Raw genomic sequence first — 19,381 nt, 5'->3', positions numbered from 1 at the left:
CCGCCACCCTGAAAGTAATATTTTTCATATTGCTGTTCTATACATTGAACGAGCTCAACCATATTTGTTGTAGAAAAATTTTCAGATAGAAAAATTCTTGTAGAACAAAAAGTCCAGTAAAACTGCAAATAAATGCGTGCAGCAGTTTAAAATTGCATTCCAAGAAGATAAAAGTTCAAAATAAATATATTTTCACCTTTTCAGTTGTTTAAATGTAAAAAGTCTACAACAAAACGCATATTTACAATTTTTTAAGTGTCGGAACAATTTAATTACTTGCAATTAACAACTCATCTCTATTATTGTTGCTGTCGTCATCATAAGCTATTGTGGATTCGGAAGGATCTCATCTGTCTACAAGTATAAAACACAGACGTTAATTAACGTTGCAATACCAAGAGCAAGAGCTGCAGCAACAGTCAAGGAGTCTTACAATGGCGCTGACTGAACATGATAATGTCTTCTTTTTTGTTCCAAATCTTATTGGTATGTAATAATGGAATGTACACGTAATTGTAGTGCAACATTACATAGCTGGCATGTTAATTCAATTAGCCTGTCTCAGTTAATTTTTGTAACTATGCATATTTCTCTATTAGTTATTGATTTTTCACATGTGTGTATATATGTACATATATGGGATAACTAAAATATTTATTGCTCTTTACAGGATATGCTCGCATTGTGCTAGCGTTGATAGCATTCTGGTTTATGTCCACTAATTACGTGGCCGCAGGATGGTGCTACGTCATTAGCGCTCTACTAGATGCTGTCGATGGTCATGCGGCACGCGCATTTAATCAAAGTAAGTGTTATAAATTTAAATTTGTTTGTTTTTTTATGTAAGCATATATAGATTTATAAAATCCATAAAGAAGTCATCGTATGCTTTATCAAAGAAACAATAAAAGTTAATCTTTATAGATATGTATTTACTGATTAGGACTTTCATATTAGAATTATGTTTTTCTCGCGTTAAATTTTTATATTTACGTACTTCTAATAAATTTGTGTTATCAAACCCGAAACAAATTAAAAAAAGTATTTCTGTAAACACGATGCAATGCAATAATAATATGCATACATTTTTTGTGCATACAAAGGGCAAGCGCAAAAGTCAAACACTGATAAAGAAAATTATTAATAGTAGTGTATAATAGATAATAATAATACCCACCTATTTCATTTAATTTCTTAGGTACACGTTTCGGCGCTATGTTGGATCAATTGACCGATCGTTGTGGCACCATGGGTCTTTTAGTGACGCTCAGCTACTTTTATCCCAAATATATGTTCTGGTTCCAAGTCTCAATCGCCATAGATGTTGCTTGCCATTGGCTTTATATGCAAACGTAAGGAATTAGATGAAATTTAATATAAATGTAATAATAATTAAATTCCTCTATATATTTTTTTGTTTCATAAATTTACATAGGAGCGTTATGGTCGGAAAAACATCACACAAATCGTTCGATGTCAAGGAAAATGTGATAATGCGCACATATTATCAGAAAGATGTGCTCACATTTATGTGCTGTGCAAATGAACTCTTTTACGTGTGCTTGTATCTTCTGTACTTCACCTATGGACCATTAAGTAAGTTGTAAAAGCTTTTCATCAATCAAATTGTTAATTTGTTTTTTTTTTTTTTTTGATATCGACAGTCTTTGGCATGTCCCTGTTTAAACTTTTGGCTATCGTTATGGCACCATTTGCTCTACTAAAGTCTCTGATCTCCTGCTTGCATGCCTATGTAGCCAGTATTGATTTGGTCGCTTTGGATATGCGTGAACGTAAGGAAAAGCGCGAAAAGGAAGAAGGTAAAAAGGCAGAATAATTCCACCAATTGAAGTCTTCGAAATTCTTTTGTGATGTATATAATTTTATACAAACATCTATAACGATCATTTACGCGTTTCGATAAAATATTTATTATTAAAAGTATGAGTGTTGTTTAGTCGTAACTAATTTTATTTATTTTTTTATTTAAAATGTAATATTTTTCCTTAAATTTAAATAGTTAATTTCAATTATTTATTCTAAGTCTTAAAAGTGTACCTACATAATTGTTAAACTTCATATATAAAATCACATTGCGAGCGATCCAATGGAAGCAGCATCTTCAGAAACGTTGTAGTATTTTTGTTGTGACTAAGTGAATTATATATTATGCATATATAGAGGAAGGGTAATTGATTGATAATTTAACGTAATATTATTTCATATTAACAAAGTAACAACATGGAATCAAATTAAACCTTAACTGTAGACACTTTTGTTAAAAATAATTGTAGTTTTAGATGTGTAAAAACTGAAATTGAAATATTATATATGTTGTAAAAAAATGTATGTATAAATTTCTTCCAAGTAGCCAAACAGAATGTGAATTGATATGTGTAATATGAAATAAGACATTTGGTAAAGTTATGAAAGAATTTAAATTTAAAGAAAAACATATTAATTGAAAGCTATATGTTTTGGCCAAAAATATTAATTCATGAATGTAACTCACATATTTTATGCTTAATGCACATACATACATATGTATATTTGTTCGGCAAAGGTGAAATCTATAATAAACAAAACTGAATGTCTCCAAATTCGTTTAATTAAAAGAATACTGAGAGAATGACGGAAGAGAGAATCAAGTAGGTGACGCTTATATAGAAGGGTAACGGACTTAAAACCTTACTCCAGCTTTTTGTTAAATGCTATAAAGTTGAAAATGTTTGCACAGTTATAAATACAATTGCGTATTGATTACAATTAACAAACTTTTTTTTTAGTTAACTCTATTTAAGTTTCTCTCACACATTTCAAAAACCTTATATATACAAATATTTTTAACGTTTTTCTCAGTAATCACTGAATGCACCCAACCGAATCAGCTGTTTAACGTTGTTTTCGCAACAGCTGATTTGCTATAAGCCATAAAAAACTTCTTTATATTTAAATTAAGTTTTTAGTTAGGAAAATGTTAAATTATTTATAAATAAATCAAAAATGGTGTCCATACTTTCAAGAGTCAAAGACGTAATAAAATACAGCATGATGTATGCTTGTGTTACGCACTGTACCTTTGAATATGTCGGTGATTTTGTGGTGGTAAGTTGGAAATACAAAATGCAAGTTCAATTTAAATAATAATACAATTCTAGTGCAACGGTCCATCCATGGAGCCTACATTGCATTCGAAGAACATCCTGCTGACGGAACGCATATCCACGCGTTTTCACAATCCGCGACGAGGCGATATAGTTATTGCTGTGTCTCCCACCGATCCCAAGCAGTTTATTTGCAAACGCATTGTGGGCATACCTGGAGATCGAATTGTTTTGAAGAACAACACAACACCGAAAGAAACCGATATCGATGCTTTAGTCACAAGTAAAAAGCAGAAAGTCAGTGAATTTCAGGATGAATATGTGCCGCGTGGTTACGTATGGATTGAAGGTGACAACAGTGAAAACAGTTCGGATTCACGCTACTACGGTCCAATACCACTAGGACTTGTGAAAAGCCGTGTTGTCTGTCGGCTTTGGCCAATAAAAGAAATGCGTATGTTATAGGCACAAAGTTTAATGATAGATTCTACTTTCTGCCAAATAGTAAATATACACTTGTTATTTTCTGTAAGTTTACAAATAAAATACTTAAAAAAAGTACAAATTTAATCGTTTCATAATATCGAATTATTTTTCTCTCATATCAGATAGTATTATTAAAAAAGATATATATTTTTAAACATTTGCACATACATACATATATGTTTTTAAGAAACGTTGGTAATATAAACAAATATTTAGCTATCTGGCAACTACGAATTTCCGATTTGCGCGTGTTGCTTTTGTTTACCGCTTACTTTTTTTAGCTTACTAATAAATATTTGTATTTTATTAATTAGTAACTTTAAGATTTTAAATAATGACTACAAACGTTAACATACGCCTTGCTATTGATCGTGTCAATATGGGTTTGCTGGCACAAAACCAGACACGGGCACCGCGTCTTTACACACCCGGCGAAGTGGTCACTGGTCAGTTTGGTTTCATGAAGGGCCATGGCACCTATGTTGAAGGTGAAGACATTAAAGCCTCCGTGGCTGGTGTGATGGAACAGGTGAACAAGCTAATTTCAATAAAACCACTTAAGAGCCGTTATGTGGGCGAAATTGGCGATGTTGTGGTTGCGCGTATTACTGAGGTACAACAACGACGTTGGAAGGTGGATACGAACTCACGTTTGGATTCCGTACTGCAGTTGTCTTCCGTAAATTTACCAGGCGGTGAATTGCGTCGAAGAGGCGTGGAAGATGAACAAATGATGCGTAAATATTTGCAAGAAGGTGATCTTATATCGGCAGAGGTGCAGAATATCTTTGACGAAGGCACGTTATCACTTTACACACGCAGTTTGAAATATGGCAAACTATCACAAGGAGTGCTTGTTAAAGTATTTCCTTCGTTGGTTAAGCGACGTAAGACGCATTTCCATAACTTGACATGTGGTGCCTCAATAATTCTCGGCAACAATGGTTTTATCTGGATATCACCGACTGTGAATAATGAAGCTGATGGCGGTGACGGTGGCTATGCACAGAATTTGAGTGAAGTAATACCGCGTGCAGACCGTGAAGTGATTGCACGTCTTCGAAATTGCATTCTAGCTTTGGCGCACTGTAAAATGATGCTCTATGATACGAGCATTCTGTACGCCTATGAGGAGTCTATGAAATACGAAGTGCATGAATTGCTGCAGCAGGAGGCTATATTTGATGTGGCATTCCTAACGCAACATCGTTTGCGTTTACAGGAAGAATGAGTGTGAATATTAAGGTGGGTGACAAACTGTAAAATTACGTTAAACACATACAAATAAATGACAATTTTATTATAAATACAGATTTTTTTATTACATTATGAAATACTGTACGCTATATGGACCACAAGTTTGTCTAAAAGAAATTTTGAAAAATCAAATCCGGTTGTGATAGTGTTTTCCGTAGACGCCGCACACTGATACGTTTGTGTCGCCTCTCCACCGGGTATCTGTATCATGGAATGAGTAGGCGAAAGCCGTAAATTCAAACATTTCTTGATTTTGAAATAAATTAGAAAAGACAAGAACAACACAATACACACATAGAAAACAAAAAATTAGATATACACAACTTACTCGAATATACGACTATGATATTCGATCATTATTTTCACGCAATCGGCTAGTAATTGGCCCTCCTTAATTATCTCCTGCAAGTCCGGTGTATTTGCGCCCTTCTGCAGCGGATGGAAAATGGTTGGTGTTATCGATATGGCAAGTGTATCGGCACTGATTTGTTGTAAAGGCACTTTCGTCATCCTTAAATTCAAAATTATTTTTATAAATAAAATAAATATAAAACTAATTGAGTTAATTAACTCACTTATTAAAATGTGCAAAAAGGTAATTCATTGTATCACGATTGACTTCCGGCAATGTGCGTACCAGTTTTTTCAAAATCTCGATTTTCGTTGTTAAATCTGTCAGTACTGTAATGAGTATTAAATTATATTTATAATATATGAGCATAAATATATTCAAAATTACTCATAATTTTACAAGAAAACCAACACTTACGCCACTGATTCGGTTTACCAATAAATGTTTTCGCCTCATTCGCGCTCACTAGTGGACTTTTTATTTCGCGCAGAAATAATTTAAGCACACCAGTCAATGTGAAAATGTCTACATTCGATTGACGCAATGACTCATAATCGTTTGCATCAATGCGAAAGCGCAAAGTTTGGATTTTATTATAATCCCCGCACTGGCGATATATGCCTTCGATGGGTTCCAAAGCCTCGCGGTAATGTTTCTCTATTAAAACGCAGCATTCCACAACGATTTTCGGCACGGTTTTATGGATCTCATGCTTCTGAACCACTTCGATATACGTGTCGAAACAGGGTTCATCTAGTAATGATAAAAAAAGATATAAAAAGGAAAGCTTGAATAGATGGATGTATGTACATGTGCATTTAAATAAAAGTAGATTTAGGTCAGCTTTAAGTATGCAACGCCGTTATCACTGACCCTAACAAGGCCAGTTAATTATCGAAAAGGGTTGCTTGGCTTTCTCCGCATAGCATTGTGATAAACACATATGTACATATATTTGTTAACTACTCGCAATTTGCCTGCATTTAACAGAGGCATGTGAATGTGTTCGACAACTTTATGTTCATCGAGTACGCATAATTGCGTAAATTCGTATTTACATACATATTTTTATTAATACACACATATTGTATATTCATATGTACTATCTTTTATTTTATTCTAACTGCTGCCTAATATTTCCAAAACTCTTATCGTTATGTAGTGATATCAATAGAAATACTGATTAAATTTATAGTTGTGGAAATTGCATACTCCATCTAACAATACTAATTGCAGTAGCCATATATAAGACATAGAAGCCTGTGGTGCAGGCATTAGTCATTTTTTTAATACTATTATCCATGTAATTCGTTTCTTTGTTTACAATTATTTGGTTTTCCAGAGAAAAAAGAGAGTTTTGGCATACATTTTTTTTATCAATTTACTGGAAAATGTATTTTTTGCTCAAAAATGTGCCAAAGCGGGTTTTCTTTCTTTCTCAGACCTGAAATAAATGTTTCTCCATTTCATTTTACTCTCATTTCATTTCCGTTATAATGTAATACACATTTTCACTCACCATTGTAGATATTTTGTTCCTTTAAAGTTGCAATACTGGGACGTTGCTTGAACCAATTGGAAAAATTTATCCACGACCCTAACTTTAAAGGTTGGACCGCGGCAGGCGCTTGCGCATTTGCATTTGCCTGGGGGCCTTTCTTACGAAAACTGGTGAGTTTTCGTTTATCGGTTGGCTTGAACGGACTCAGGTCTTCTACCCGACGTACCAGCTCTTGCATGCGCGTGGACAGTTTCTCTGCAAATGTGCGCTCAGCCAACACTTGCTGCTCCAATAGAGTAACGCGTTGTTCCAATTCTGTGATACGTCGCGCACAATACCCCTCACAGTAGGCATGTTCTTGATTGCGCTGTCCATGTCGCCGCGCCACCGGCGATTCACTTGAGGATTTACTACTATTTGTGGAGCTATCGAAATGCACTGTAGAACGCGTTACATTAATTTCTACGGGTTTTTCCTCAACCGTCAGGCGCGACAAATCGCGAGTGCTCGAACTTTTTAGTAGCGCCAGCTTGTTAATGGAACGTGGCTCTTTTAAATAAATGACGGCTTCTTGTCGCTGGCGAAACTGCTGTTCGGGATTGTGGTTATAGTGTTGTTGTTGTTGCAGTGCGCGGGTATGACTCGGAGTACGGTCGCGAAAATAGTGTAGAATCGTTTTGTTGCGTTTCTCATAAACCGCCTGACCCGCAGCGCCGATTAATATGCCCGCTGAATCGGGCGTACCAGGAGTGACTGGCGTGGTTGGTGCTACATTGTGGCGATTGCGACTATGGCAGCTGTGACTGCTATTGCTGCTGCTGCTCGTTTGCATATTGTACAGCATGAAGGCGCAGAAGAGGAGGAGAAAGAGTTTAAGAAATCACATATGCTTGCAAACTGCACGTTCTATATGTACTCATATGTATGTTTGTATTATTATATGGTATATGTGGTGGATATTTACTTTTCTGACTCGAAGACGTAATTCAGAACCGATATCGTTTATCACACTTGGCGTTTTTGCATGTGCTTAAAAAAACTATTTAGATGGAGCGCTGAGCGGTGTAACCGCATACGGGAGCGTAAGTATTCAGATAACAGTAATAAGTTTGTATACTTATATGCATTCACTTGAAGTATTTTGTTTATTTAACTGTGTGTTTGTATTATTGTATTTTTATTAGCAAACAACTAATTGTAATTCAATTCAACGCGAGTCACTGCACACAACGCTTTCGTTTACAGTATCCCGCCGGCAAAAATATATATTTGTATTTCTTTTCGGATTAAGTCGTCAATTCTTTACAACTTATTCAGGCACAAACTACGTATATATGTATGTTGTGATTTCGCCTGCACCACCGCGCCGGACGACGTCAGAGACAAGCGCTTGTAGATAGTTTAAACAATAGTATACGATTGATTCGACCGCGTTGATGACGCTCAATGCTCCAAGAGCACCTAATTACTGTTTTTGGTAACTCAGGAAACTCAAATTGCATGAAAAGAATCGCATTTAAGGCAGTGTAATCTTATCTATTTGCCAATGGTGAGCGACGCTTACCTCTATACCGCTGCCGTAAGCGACGTCGGAGAGGCCGCACTATATCAACATATAGGCGCTATTTTTTCCAAGCTCTTTTTTCAATTGAAAGAGAGTATAGCTAAAGCAATGCATATTATACTATTTTTTTAAACAATACAAGCCACAAAAGGTACGACTCACCGCATAAGCTTTGTTATTCGTCCCCACGAAAGCATAAAAACTGTTTGCATTATGATTAATCAGAAACAAACTCAATACAACGAATCGCGCGCTCTTATCGCAGTACATATGTATAATTTATATTTAATTAAACTTTATAAAATAAATTAAAAAGAAAATTATTGGACAATATGATGTCGATGTTGTAAAAGGTTTTAAAATGCTACTGGCAAATGACATTCACTTAGGTTTTACCGCCTAAAAATTCAAAATAAATGTTTGTCTCTATCTTGCAAGCGGAAATGTTAGATCATCAGCGGTTTTTGTCTGCCAACAGTTTGAATAACACTAGTTGATTGTGAGTAACTTTCGCCTAATAAATAAAATAAATATGGCAACGCTAATCCTGTATCTAGTGCTGTTTATGATGCGTCTCTTTTATATTCCTCCATTTTGACATTTTAGTTGAGATACAAATTTTCAGTGTAACTTTATTTTCAACAACTTCGGTTCGTTTAATATTCTTGTGCATATTCTGCAGAAATATGCTAAAAATAAAAACGAAGGCTACATGAGATTCTTTTCGTATTAAAAATATTTAAGTGTGAACGTAAGCCATATTTTGCAACGATTGCAAATAAAAAAATAGCATACGCATACGTCAATTAACAGCTGAGCGAAAACTGGTGTGAAGTGGAATATCAATAAAAATAAAATATTTGTGTTTTGTATATGTATCTGAACCGCAGTTCAACATTTGCGTATTTTTGTAAGCAACAGGTAAGCCAGTACTTTTGCATATTTTGCGCTACATATATACAAATACAGCTTATCTTACTAAGTCAATACGTCATTTCCATTGAAGGCACGTAGTTTGCTTTGTATTTGTTTTAGTCATCCTTGATAAGCGCGTCAACGACCGTTCTGCTAATATTGGAATTTAGTTGCAGTGTACGCTTTGATTATAAACTTTGTAATAAATATAAATTAAAGCATTAATTGTCATTTGCTAACTTGCAGTTAAACCAAAAATAAGCCGAAGATGCTAAAACTTGCTGCACAAGGCATTGCACCGCGCATCGTTGCTAACTTGGCAGGTAGCACACAGGGTAGTTGCCAACATGTGTCGCCTGGCGTCAATGCGGCTTTGCAGAAGTTCATTTCGTCAAGTCACTGTTGTGACCGCAAAGTGAATATCAAAGACCACTACGAATTCGATCAAAAGGTTAGTAGAAATTCTAAATACACACACAACCCGAGCATTATGCAATCAAAACATTTTCTTACAGGTAATAAACAGCGACAATCCGGTGGTTGTCAATTTCCATGCAGAATGGTGTGATCCATGCAAAATACTCACACCGAAAATGAGCGAACTCTTGGACAATTCTGAAGAAATCGATTTGGCTACCATAGATGTGGATACAAACTCTGATTTAGTGGAGACGTTCGAAGTAAAAGCCGTGCCTGCCGTACTCGCTTTCCGTAATGGCGTCGTGGTTGACAAATTCATTGGACTAGTGGATGCAAATAGCATAGAGAATCTGATTAACAAGCTAAAACGCAAGAAAAAACCAGTCGACGATACTGCCGTGAACACGCAGGACAAATAAATTGCTCAAAAATGTATTTCAAGCGTGCTGAATAGATGGCAAACAAGAATTGAAAAGAAACGATGATTAATTATAATTGTGTATTTCGTATGTAAGTCTTTATTTACACATTGTATTTTCCTGGTAGAATTAGTATGTATAATTTTTATTACACTCATTACAATGAGGTTTACATTTTATTCTTCTCTTTATTATTTTAAAGTACGTAATACGATTTTATAACATTTGACATAATGTGCGATATTAACAAATAAACTATAAATAAGCAAATTAAAAGTGGCAATATTATAGCCGACTAACAAGCGGATAACGCCATATATATATACTGCAAATACTTTGTTTGGGTAATTATGCAGTTGTTTTTCGAAAATTAATAATTAATTAGTACAATTTAAAAAGTGTTTAAATTCATTTAGAATCCTTTTTATTTTCCTCCTAAAACTATAAATATTAAAAAATTAAAATTGTGACTAAATAAAAAGCGAATCATTAGTTTTTTCGTGTCTGCAACATAAAAGCTTGTTTGAAACGTTTCAATAGTTTTATTTTTAATAAAAGCGATACTACAACGATTAATATATGAAAAATCCTTACTACTCGCAACTTCAGTTAGCTGTTCATCAAACGATAGATGCAACTAAATATAAACAGGTCACATCTACGCCTACAAATCCTACGCGCTCCATTATACTCTAAATAAAAGTTGTTTACAATATATTCAACGAAATTGAAATTAATATGTCCCACATGCCTACAATACTTTCTGCCTTGTTCACATAGAACATTGACACTTATTGTCATCACCTAACGCGCTAGCTGTATGATCAAGGCGGCGCACATCTCGAAAAACTCCATTGTGTGGTGCCCTGTGGGCTGTTGCGGCATCGCACCCTGTACACTCAGCGGCGGTGGCGTTAAACTCTCCAATATAACATCGTCGCCTTGCTCAACCTCTTCGTTGGTTAAAGACTTAAAATCCAGCAAGTAACTCTTGGAATCCACTTGATATAGCTGCAAAGACATCTTGGAGTATTTGCTTGTCTTCAGGTTCTGACGACGCACACGCACATGGTAAGGATTGATGATCTTCCACTCGTAGTCGAGCGCTTTCATGGCGCGATACACTTCCTGCATGATGTCGTTAGGTTTACTTTGTGAGCGTATACCCAAATGCCATTTGGCACGTTTGATGGGTGTGCCGCGTGCTGCTTTTTCAGGGAAGGCACCGCCGCCCGATGCCTGTACGGACATGGCCAATTGACGTTCGCGCATCGGTGCAATGCGTTCGGGATGTGGGCGCATGGCGCTGTTGGTGCCGCCTGGCGTAGAAGTGCCCGAGGCGGAACCGCCGGCAGTGATTACAGCAGTTGGTCCAACTGGTTCAGCGCGCTCACTGGGTGAGTGCGCGGCAGGCGGTGGCGAACCAGCTACGAAAAAGTTATTGATTTCCGTCTTTGCCGCCTCGTCAGCAAATCGTTTGTTGTCGATGATTAAATGGTAGGCAATGGCCAATTGATCGTGCGGATCGCCACTAAGCAATGCATTATGCACTTCTGTTTCCTTAACACCGAATTTCCCACAAACTTCGGCCACTGCGACCGTGTCAATTACATTCGAATCTTGCTCAATTGAAGACGGAAAGAGATAGGATGGTAGCTCCTTTTGGAACCATTCATGCTTCTTAATCTCCTCCATTGTGGCGCGTTTGAGTGGATCTACTTGTAACATCTGGCACACTAAATTCACCACCTGCTTATTCAGGTACTCAGGTATGGGGAAAATACCAGATTTGATTTTGCGGAAGAGAGTCGGCACATGTTCGTCATCGAATGGTAGTGTGCCACATAGCAGTGCATAGAGTATGACGCCGCATGACCATATATCTACTTCGGGACCAGCATAAAGTTTGCCTGATATTACCTCGGGTGCGGCATAATTGGGTGAGCCGCAAGAAGTGCGCAAGAACTCACCATCTAACATCATGTTGGACAAACCGAAATCAGCGATCTTCACATGTAAATTGTGATCGAGCAACAAGTTTTCTGGCTTCAAATCGCGATGTACCACCATATGGCGATGACAATAGTCAACGCCGGATATTATCTGCTGGAAGAAGCGCCGTGCTTCATGCTCTTGCAATTTGCCATGTTTAACAATATAGTCGAAGAGTTCACCACCGCTCACATATTCCATAATCATAAAAATATCAGTTGGCGTGGATATGACCTACGGAACGACAACAACAAATAAGACTTTTAAAACTATCGATTACGTAAAATCAATAAACAAAAATAAGCAGAAAACAATAATTACACTTGGTGACCTTCCTGTATGCGTAATTAAGCGTACATGAGTTTAGTTTTAAAACGTAAACCTACCTGATAAAGCTTAATGATGTGAGGATGACGGAAGAGCTTCAAATTCTGTATCTCTCTACGAATTTTACCGACAACGTCGAGACTTTTAATTTTCTGTCGATTTAATATCTTGACCGCTACCTTATGGTGCGTCATTTGATGCTCGCCAATTTTCACCTTGCCAAAGGTTCCTGTGCCGAGTGTTGCGCCTAGTAGATAGTGACCGATTTTAACGAGCGGCTGTGGGCCACTACCAGTGGCCGCTTCTGCCGCGGCGGCACGTGATTGTGGCATAACGATGATGTCTAATTGGTTTTGGGTATAGAGAACTACTCAAGCCTAATAAAATAGTTTTAATTGTGGTATTTTCCAGTTATGCTCTAAATTTTCACTTCACGTTGCTGAGGTCACGAATGCAAACGAACAAACAAACACACTAGTTCTAGCGTCTTTAGAATTTATAATATACGTTCTTTCAGCAGCACTTCCACTTCCTTATCGCACTATTTGCCTTTTGATACTTATAACTCTCCGCCACTGCTGCGAATATACGCTGCTCGGGCGACGGCTGCTAATAAAGAAAAATTGTCTTCAACAAACATTTAAATACGTTTAATGGCACTTGGTAAGCTGTGGAAAGGCTTGGCCACAAATATTTGGCTATAATTTGATTTTAAAAGCAATTGACGCAATTGACGCAATAATGGAAATATTGGATGTTTCTCACGTAGGTAAAATTTTCGCAATGACGAATGAAAACCAGAAAATTTTCCGATTGCTTTTGACAAATGAACGAAAGACAGAATAAAAACAAAGATCGTGGTAGCACAGGGTGTCGTATTAAAAATTTCTGGGAGTATAAATTATTATGTTAACAAAGAATTAAATAATTTAATATTTTGTTGTTTTGAATATTTAATTTAATTTTAAAAACTAAATCTGATAATAAAGAGCAGATTTGTTAATTTATTAGCTATATTTAACGGCTGCTACCATGCGTTTATTATGGCAACCATAATCGCATAAAAATCCGATTAGAAATCAGTTATTTTCTGACTGCATATATGAGTTTAAACGAGTATACGATATATGTATTATTCCTGATTTTAATGATAGTTTACATTAGTAGGCTTTACTATGTATAATTTGTGCTTTAATATTGTTTTATTTATTACTTTTATTATAACAAAATTCATAAAAAGTAAAAATTCCATTGTACGTTATCCGGTATTCGGTTTTGTGTGTAAAATGTATTGCACAATTGTTCTCCCACCTGAATCGTTTGTTTCTGTGTGTGTGTGTGTGTTAATCTGCCACTGCTGCTGCTGTCATTTTCGGTTGAGCAGTTCAGTTTGTGTCGTTTGCTGTCGTTCGTGTTGTTCGTTTCAATTTTCTGTGCGATTTGAGCAGTTTTTATTACTATTCATTCATAAATTTAATAAATTATTGATAATTGAATAAGAATAATAAAAACAGTGAGTAAAATTAAAGTGTGAATAGATGCAGTGAAGTGCGAAATTGAGTTTTTCTAAAAGCAAGCGTGAGAAAGAAGTTGAAGGATCTGCAATTGCGCGCAGCGCACACAAAGAAATCGAAGCAGCGGAAAAATAATCCAACGTCAGCAAATTAGATGCTGGCGTCGTTACAAGTGCGCAAGATGCGCTGTGCTTAAATGTGATATTTTCTTTAGTAAAAATAAATAATTTATAGTGATTTTACTTGTTAATATTGCGGAAAACGTGAAAAGTATTGTCGGTCTCATAATTGGTGCTTTCGTAAGCCGCTGAGCATTATACATTTATAAAAGTACCAAAGTGTGCGTGTGTGCTACGTGCAGTGAAAAAATTTGTGGTGTCGCTGTAAATTTAAATAAATTAATTTAAATTGTGTTGTTTAACAACAATGGGTGTGATATCATTTACGCCTGCGCAGGCTATATGCGTCTGCTTTATTAGTTTTATCGTAATAGTGACCAGCATACCCACAGTCATCGGCGCAGATGCCAACGCTACTGCTGCTGCCGTCGTCGTCGTCGCTGCTAATACGACGAATTCTGCAGCACCACCTGTAGCAGTTGTCGAAGACGAATCATTTATTACGCATCCTCCGCCACATTATCTAGACAATGGTGAAATCAGCGCACTTTTCGGAAAACTGCAAGATCTCTTTCCACACCTAGCAACGAAATATTCCATTGGCAAAACGGTGAAGGGACGTCAAATGCATGCGCTTGCGTTGACTGCACCCAGCGAAAATGAAAAAAATGGCAATTTGCTGCGTCCTTTGATTAAGGTAACCGCAAATTTACATGGTGATGAAGCGCTCGGCAGACAAATAGTGCTGTTTCTGGCACAATATTTAACAATGAATTACGCCAATGTGCCGGAGGTTCAACAATTGTTGAATACAACAGAAATTCATCTGCTACCCAGCTGTAATCCAGATGGTTTTGCGACAGCCAAGGTAAGTGAAAATATTATAATTATACGAAATTATACTTTCACCAAAGAGAGTACTTTTAAACAACTGTGATTACTTGATTCCGAAAGATTAATTGATCGTATTTAGCTTCCATATTCTGTGCGGCCTTGCGTGGCAGTTCAAAAACAGATGTTTTTATAAAAAAATTAATTACAAACACATGTATCTTTCGTCAGAATTTTTTGGTGAATAACATCTTTAATCCATTGACAATTGTTTTGTAAATAATATTAATGTTTTCGGCTTAGCAACATGTGGCCCGACAGTACATATATACAAATAGCGTTTTATATATCAAAACAGCGATTTCCTAAGAGTAAATCGAAACAAATCGCCGAAAATAAAGTTATTTTGTCAAGCTTGTGCAAACATATGTACGGATCTCTGTATGTATAACGCCAATTAACATCTATACATGTTAAACATTTTAATTGTTGCTATGACTGGATAGCTTAATTATCGTCATTTTTCAGGCGTTTAAATGAATGATAAATTGCTTACAATTTGGGTTTTATTTTTATCTATTTGCCATCATTTTTCGTTAAAAAGGGAATGCAAAAGCACATGTTAAATCTATTTCAATGAATTAAAAAAATCGCAAAAGAAAATAAAATCTCTAAAATATAAACTGCGAAAGATTTCGCCATGCGAAATTTATGCAAAAATATGCTTACCCGAGCTTTCTAGTACATACATACATATGTATGTATGTATGCATTAGCATAAGGAGTACAACACAGTGAAAGTTCATAGATTCATATGCATATATTTGATGCACATATCTAAAATCATCGTTTTTAATAATAATTCATATGTTACAATAATGACAGTTTTAAGCTTTTCAATTTCGCAAGAAATATGCCAAGTATTCCTGTCAACAATGTTAAAACTGGTTCTCAATATTAGCGAGAATGAGCAGACGTACAAATACCTATATATTCATATACGAATATTCTTATGTATGTATGTATGTAAAAATATATAAAGACACGCTTGCGATAAGCTACACTGAGTCTAAATAAATTGATGTTCGTGGGGTTTTTTAACTTTGTTTATTATTTTCTACATTATTACTATCTCTGTATATTATTTTTTGTCTCTAGTAAGATTGTATGAGACTGTGTATGTTATGTATTTCCAGCAAATGAGTGTTCAGCGCATATAGATCTTGTCATTCGTCAGTGTGAAGTGTTATCTGCTTTCAATAACAACCTTTAATGACTACCGTGTAAGAACTGGAAAGTTGTTGCGATAACAGAATGCACTACGTATTTACATACATACCTACATTCCAACAGTGAACAAAGAAAGAAAAAAATGTGTAAAATAATTGCGACAAAAACAAAAGTATCAGAAACAATGATTGACAACACCCTCTGTCACGGGTGGCGATAAACACGTTCACACATAGCCATCAATTCTGCTGCAGTTGCTAGTAGAAATATGTCACGTGTCGCTACCACTCGATAGTGGAATGAACTGTAGATAATTGCAACGAAGATATGCCAACATCAGCTGAGGATGCGACCCAGTGGGTGTTCATGTGTTTTTCCATCACTGCTTCAACACTTTGAAAATAATGTAAAATTGTTCACCACTTATGTATTTGCCACTTGTAGTACTTGTATGCCAGGCGTCTAGCAAGTTCAACGCTTGTTTGCCGGGAATTGACTCTTCTTTGTCAATTTCTTTTTTGACAATTTCGCTTTTTGTTTGTTTTTGTTGACTATTTATTTGCTTATTTATATACAACGTATGTAAGTACGTTTGTCTGTAGCTGTGAATCATCTTCATGCAATAATAACCGGCAAAACTAGTTAAGCGTAGTGTTTATTGAGGCCGGACACTTGAAATTGGCCTTCGTTAATGCCGGCACACAACGGTTTTTTTGGCGTTTACGAACCTACATCTTCTTTAAGTATTCTTTATTATTATTTTTGATATCTTTTATTATAGTATTTGTAAATGCAATTTTGTTTCGCTTGTGTTTCATTCGAACCTTTAAGGTTTCACGTTGACGCTTTTCAATTTCTTACAGACACCCTCTGTAGACAATTATAACCTTAGCTGTGTGGATTTTTACACCTCATTGCTTTCGTGTGATTCTTTCCACAACTATATTTTACAAATTTCGCATTCAATAATGGTTTTTTCACACTTTTGTTGGTTTTATTATTTGAATTGTTATAAAAAAATGGTGAATATATGTATGTACATACATATGTAGTATGTTATGCTTGAAAATGTCATTTTGTTTTTGTTATTAATATAATTTTTTTAATTGTATCTCTCTCTATATGTATGTGTGTATGTTTTCTTCACATTTGTAAATGCTTCATTTATATTTTACTTTCTTCATAAAGCTTTAATATCGTGCATAATTTGCGTTACATTTTCATATTTCTTTGTTTTGGATTTCGTACTCGTATGTGTTGCCTTTCACCTTCTCAGCTATCTGTGTTTAATAAAAGCCCCCTATTGTGCTTTACTGATTAGCATTTGAGTCATGCTACCGCATTTTTTTATATTATAAATTTGCCGCCATACAATCTCTTCTGATGTAAATGTAACGGAATTGTGCGAAATGATGGAGAATTTGGTTTTAAATAGCAATTCGTTTTTTGAGGTTAAAGAAATTATGAAACTTAATTTTTATATAAAATTTCCATCACACATTTTATATATGTATGTATGTATGTTACTTTTGTAACTGTTTTCTGCGAATTTTAGCACGTTGAAAAGTATTCTACCAACGCTCACTCATTCGACGCAGTATTAATGTATGCCCCACCAGCCGGTCCATGTACATTTAACCGGTTTTCCGCTTTTCTTTTCCGCTCACATAGTTGTGTTTGAATTCTAATGCGTATAATAAACTGAGCGAGAAAAGTTTATTTAATAAAATATGTAATCAGCGCACTAGTCATGAAAATAGTACGGCAAAAAAATTCAAGTAATAGTTAATATGTTAGAGATGTGCTTAGATTGTAAACAACGCGGACGGTTGGTTAAAAAGTCGATTGCTTTCGCTCAGTCATGCCGAAATATTTATTGTTTGCGGTTTAAAATCAACACTTTTATGACTAATTTCACAATTAATAACAAATTATATTTTTAAGTATAATTTTATTTACTTAAAAAGTGATTCATTGAGAATCGTAGAATAATCTGTAGGCTGTGGTCGGTGAAATACAAGATATTTAAGTGTTTCGTAGAAAAATATAATTATTATAGCACTAAATTCTATTTTCTACATGAAAATATCGACAATAAATGTACGTACATACATATCTATTAAAGAAAGTCACTTTTATCGTCGAATTTCTCTATAATAATAGCTTCTGCGTCGTTCTATAACAGTTCGCTGACGTATGTCAAGCACTCACACGCCTATTTCTGTGTCCTTCAACTCCATTATTTACTACGAACTTTTGCTGCTACTCAAATAGAAATATTTACTATTGGCTGGTTCATTCATAAATGTATGTAGTACATACATTCTATTGAAAGTGGGTTCAGACCAATTGACGTCGCCGTTTGTTTGGTGGAAAGGATATGAATATATAGAAACATATGTACATGCATTTGTTTGTGTTTCTGTAGCCTCATGCTATTTTTAAACTTATCGCGCGTCACAATCAAAGAAAAAATACTGCATATTTATAAGTATACAAGGAAAAAAGGTCAAGAGAAATATGTATAATATAAACGTTATCTGTACTGACATGAATAATACGCATGCAGAATTGAAGCCTTGCTTGAATTGAAATTCTTGTGGGTTTTACTTTCTTGATTTTGAATTGAAAATAAAAATATCAAAAACATGAGAAATTAAATGAAAACAAATCTCGGATGTTTTAAAGCTTGAGTTTAGCTTATTATTTCATTTGCGCCGCTTTCATTTGAACTATACAACAGTTTTATGTAGTAAATGCATATAAACGCCTCATCGTCTGTAGGCCAAACCGCTTTTATATCACAATGTTTTTTTTCCTAATAACTTAATTAAGCAGAGCTTTAACACTTGAAACGCCTTGAGTTGGCACAAAACTCACTCACACTCGTACATACTGGATCGTGCAACGTCACAAGTCCATGACGAACGTTCAAATGTGGCACGATCACGAGTGCAAATATGCTTATGTGACTGCCAACAGCCAAACAAGCTCAGCCCAGCCCGTCTGCAAAGCATAACTGGCCATTAAAACGTTCGACTGACCGACTGTCTGATAGAGTAGCAGACCGCCTGTCTATTTCTTTGCTACTTCAAGCCACGTCATTTGGCCCCAAACGGGAAATCTAGCTCTAATTTAGCAAAGCGCGCTTGTTTTTATGTGCTTCACATTCGCTTACTTCTTTAGGTTTTGAATCATTTGTATAATTGTTTTCTCTCACACGTATCAGAGACTTTAGACCAATCGTAGCGAGTAACTGTATATACTCTTTCAAGCTACTTATATACAGATCTATCTATGTTTGTTTATTCGGCTCAAGCTCTACTTAATTGTTCAATATATCATTTAAT

At 35.6% G+C, this 19,381-nt stretch overlaps 7 protein-coding genes across 14 annotated transcripts in view; 5 read left to right on the top strand and 2 right to left on the bottom strand.

Moving 5' to 3' along the window:
* Positions 1–35: 35 nt before the first annotated feature.
* Positions 36–2,594, top strand: LOC105208762 (CDP-diacylglycerol--inositol 3-phosphatidyltransferase). Its single transcript, XM_011178789.3, has 5 exons — positions 36–486; positions 671–805; positions 1,199–1,352; positions 1,436–1,596; positions 1,665–2,594. Exons 1-5 carry the CDS (start codon positions 435–437, stop codon positions 1,835–1,837), a joined length of 675 nt encoding a protein of 224 aa, XP_011177091.1. The 5' UTR covers positions 36–434; the 3' UTR covers positions 1,838–2,594.
* Positions 2,595–2,883: 289 nt separating this feature from the next.
* LOC105208761 (mitochondrial inner membrane protease subunit 1) lies at positions 2,884–3,669 on the top strand. The gene is made up of 2 exons (XM_011178788.3): positions 2,884–3,105; positions 3,159–3,669. The coding sequence occupies exons 1-2, from the start codon at positions 3,004–3,006 to the stop codon at positions 3,567–3,569; spliced, it is 513 nt and encodes a 170-aa protein (XP_011177090.1). The 5' UTR covers positions 2,884–3,003; the 3' UTR covers positions 3,570–3,669.
* Positions 3,670–3,796: 127 nt separating this feature from the next.
* On the top strand, positions 3,797–4,897 carry LOC105208760 (exosome complex component RRP4). The gene has a single exon (XM_029038010.2). It carries the CDS (start codon positions 3,925–3,927, stop codon positions 4,819–4,821), a length of 897 nt encoding a protein of 298 aa, XP_028893843.1. The 5' UTR covers positions 3,797–3,924; the 3' UTR covers positions 4,822–4,897.
* Positions 4,545–8,398, bottom strand: LOC105208759 (rho GTPase-activating protein 15). Of its 3 annotated transcripts, XM_011178785.3 has the most exons (6): positions 6,719–8,398; positions 5,617–5,952; positions 5,423–5,528; positions 5,176–5,358; positions 4,916–5,048; positions 4,545–4,847 (listed from the first exon to the last, which is right to left on the bottom strand). In XM_011178785.3, the coding sequence occupies exons 1-5, from the start codon at positions 7,542–7,544 to the stop codon at positions 4,955–4,957; spliced, it is 1,545 nt and encodes a 514-aa protein (XP_011177087.2). In that variant the 5' UTR covers positions 7,545–8,398; the 3' UTR covers positions 4,545–4,847; positions 4,916–4,954. The 3 variants fall into 3 exon arrangements, with proteins under 3 accessions (XP_011177087.2, XP_011177088.2, XP_028893839.2); XM_011178786.3 differs by lacking the exon at positions 4,545–4,847 and having other exon boundaries at positions 4,919–5,093; positions 6,719–8,381; XM_029038006.2 differs by lacking the exons at positions 4,545–4,847; positions 4,916–5,048 and having other exon boundaries at positions 5,172–5,358; positions 6,719–8,393.
* Positions 8,399–8,853: 455 nt separating this feature from the next.
* On the top strand, positions 8,854–10,294 carry LOC105208758 (thioredoxin, mitochondrial). Of its 5 annotated transcripts, none has more exons than XM_054232607.1 (4): positions 8,854–9,185; positions 9,300–9,356; positions 9,426–9,630; positions 9,695–10,294. In XM_054232607.1, exons 3-4 carry the CDS (start codon positions 9,448–9,450, stop codon positions 10,016–10,018), a joined length of 507 nt encoding a protein of 168 aa, XP_054088582.1. In that variant the 5' UTR covers positions 8,854–9,185; positions 9,300–9,356; positions 9,426–9,447; the 3' UTR covers positions 10,019–10,294. The 5 variants fall into 5 exon arrangements, with proteins under 5 accessions (XP_054088582.1, XP_054088580.1, XP_011177086.1 ...); XM_054232605.1 differs by having other exon boundaries at positions 9,279–9,356; XM_011178784.3 differs by having other exon boundaries at positions 9,271–9,356.
* A 213-nt stretch (positions 10,295–10,507) lies between these two features.
* Positions 10,508–13,154, bottom strand: LOC105208765 (5'-AMP-activated protein kinase catalytic subunit alpha-2). Its single transcript, XM_011178792.3, has 2 exons — positions 12,397–13,154; positions 10,508–12,244 (listed from the first exon to the last, which is right to left on the bottom strand). The coding sequence occupies exons 1-2, from the start codon at positions 12,667–12,669 to the stop codon at positions 10,823–10,825; spliced, it is 1,695 nt and encodes a 564-aa protein (XP_011177094.1). The 5' UTR covers positions 12,670–13,154; the 3' UTR covers positions 10,508–10,822.
* A 562-nt stretch (positions 13,155–13,716) lies between these two features.
* The window catches only part of LOC105208766 (carboxypeptidase D), a 28,221-nt gene continuing 22,556 nt past the window's right edge, over positions 13,717–19,381 (top strand). Inside the window, exon 1 of one of the 2 annotated variants that reach the window (XM_011178793.3) lies at positions 13,717–14,838. In XM_011178793.3, coding sequence (XP_011177095.2) covers positions 14,278–14,838 — 561 coding nt within the window. In that variant the 5' untranslated portion in view covers positions 13,717–14,277. The remainder of the gene's footprint in view (positions 14,839–19,381) is intronic. The other variant, XM_054232595.1, reaches the window with a different exon arrangement.

The sequence above is a fragment of the Zeugodacus cucurbitae genome, chromosome 5 (genome assembly GCF_028554725.1).
Source record: "Zeugodacus cucurbitae isolate PBARC_wt_2022May chromosome 5, idZeuCucr1.2, whole genome shotgun sequence".
Classification (NCBI taxonomy): Eukaryota; Metazoa; Arthropoda; class Insecta; order Diptera; family Tephritidae; genus Zeugodacus; species Zeugodacus cucurbitae.
The sequence above is the reverse complement of the archived record's forward strand: the minus strand, read 5'-3'. Positions and strand labels throughout refer to the sequence as shown.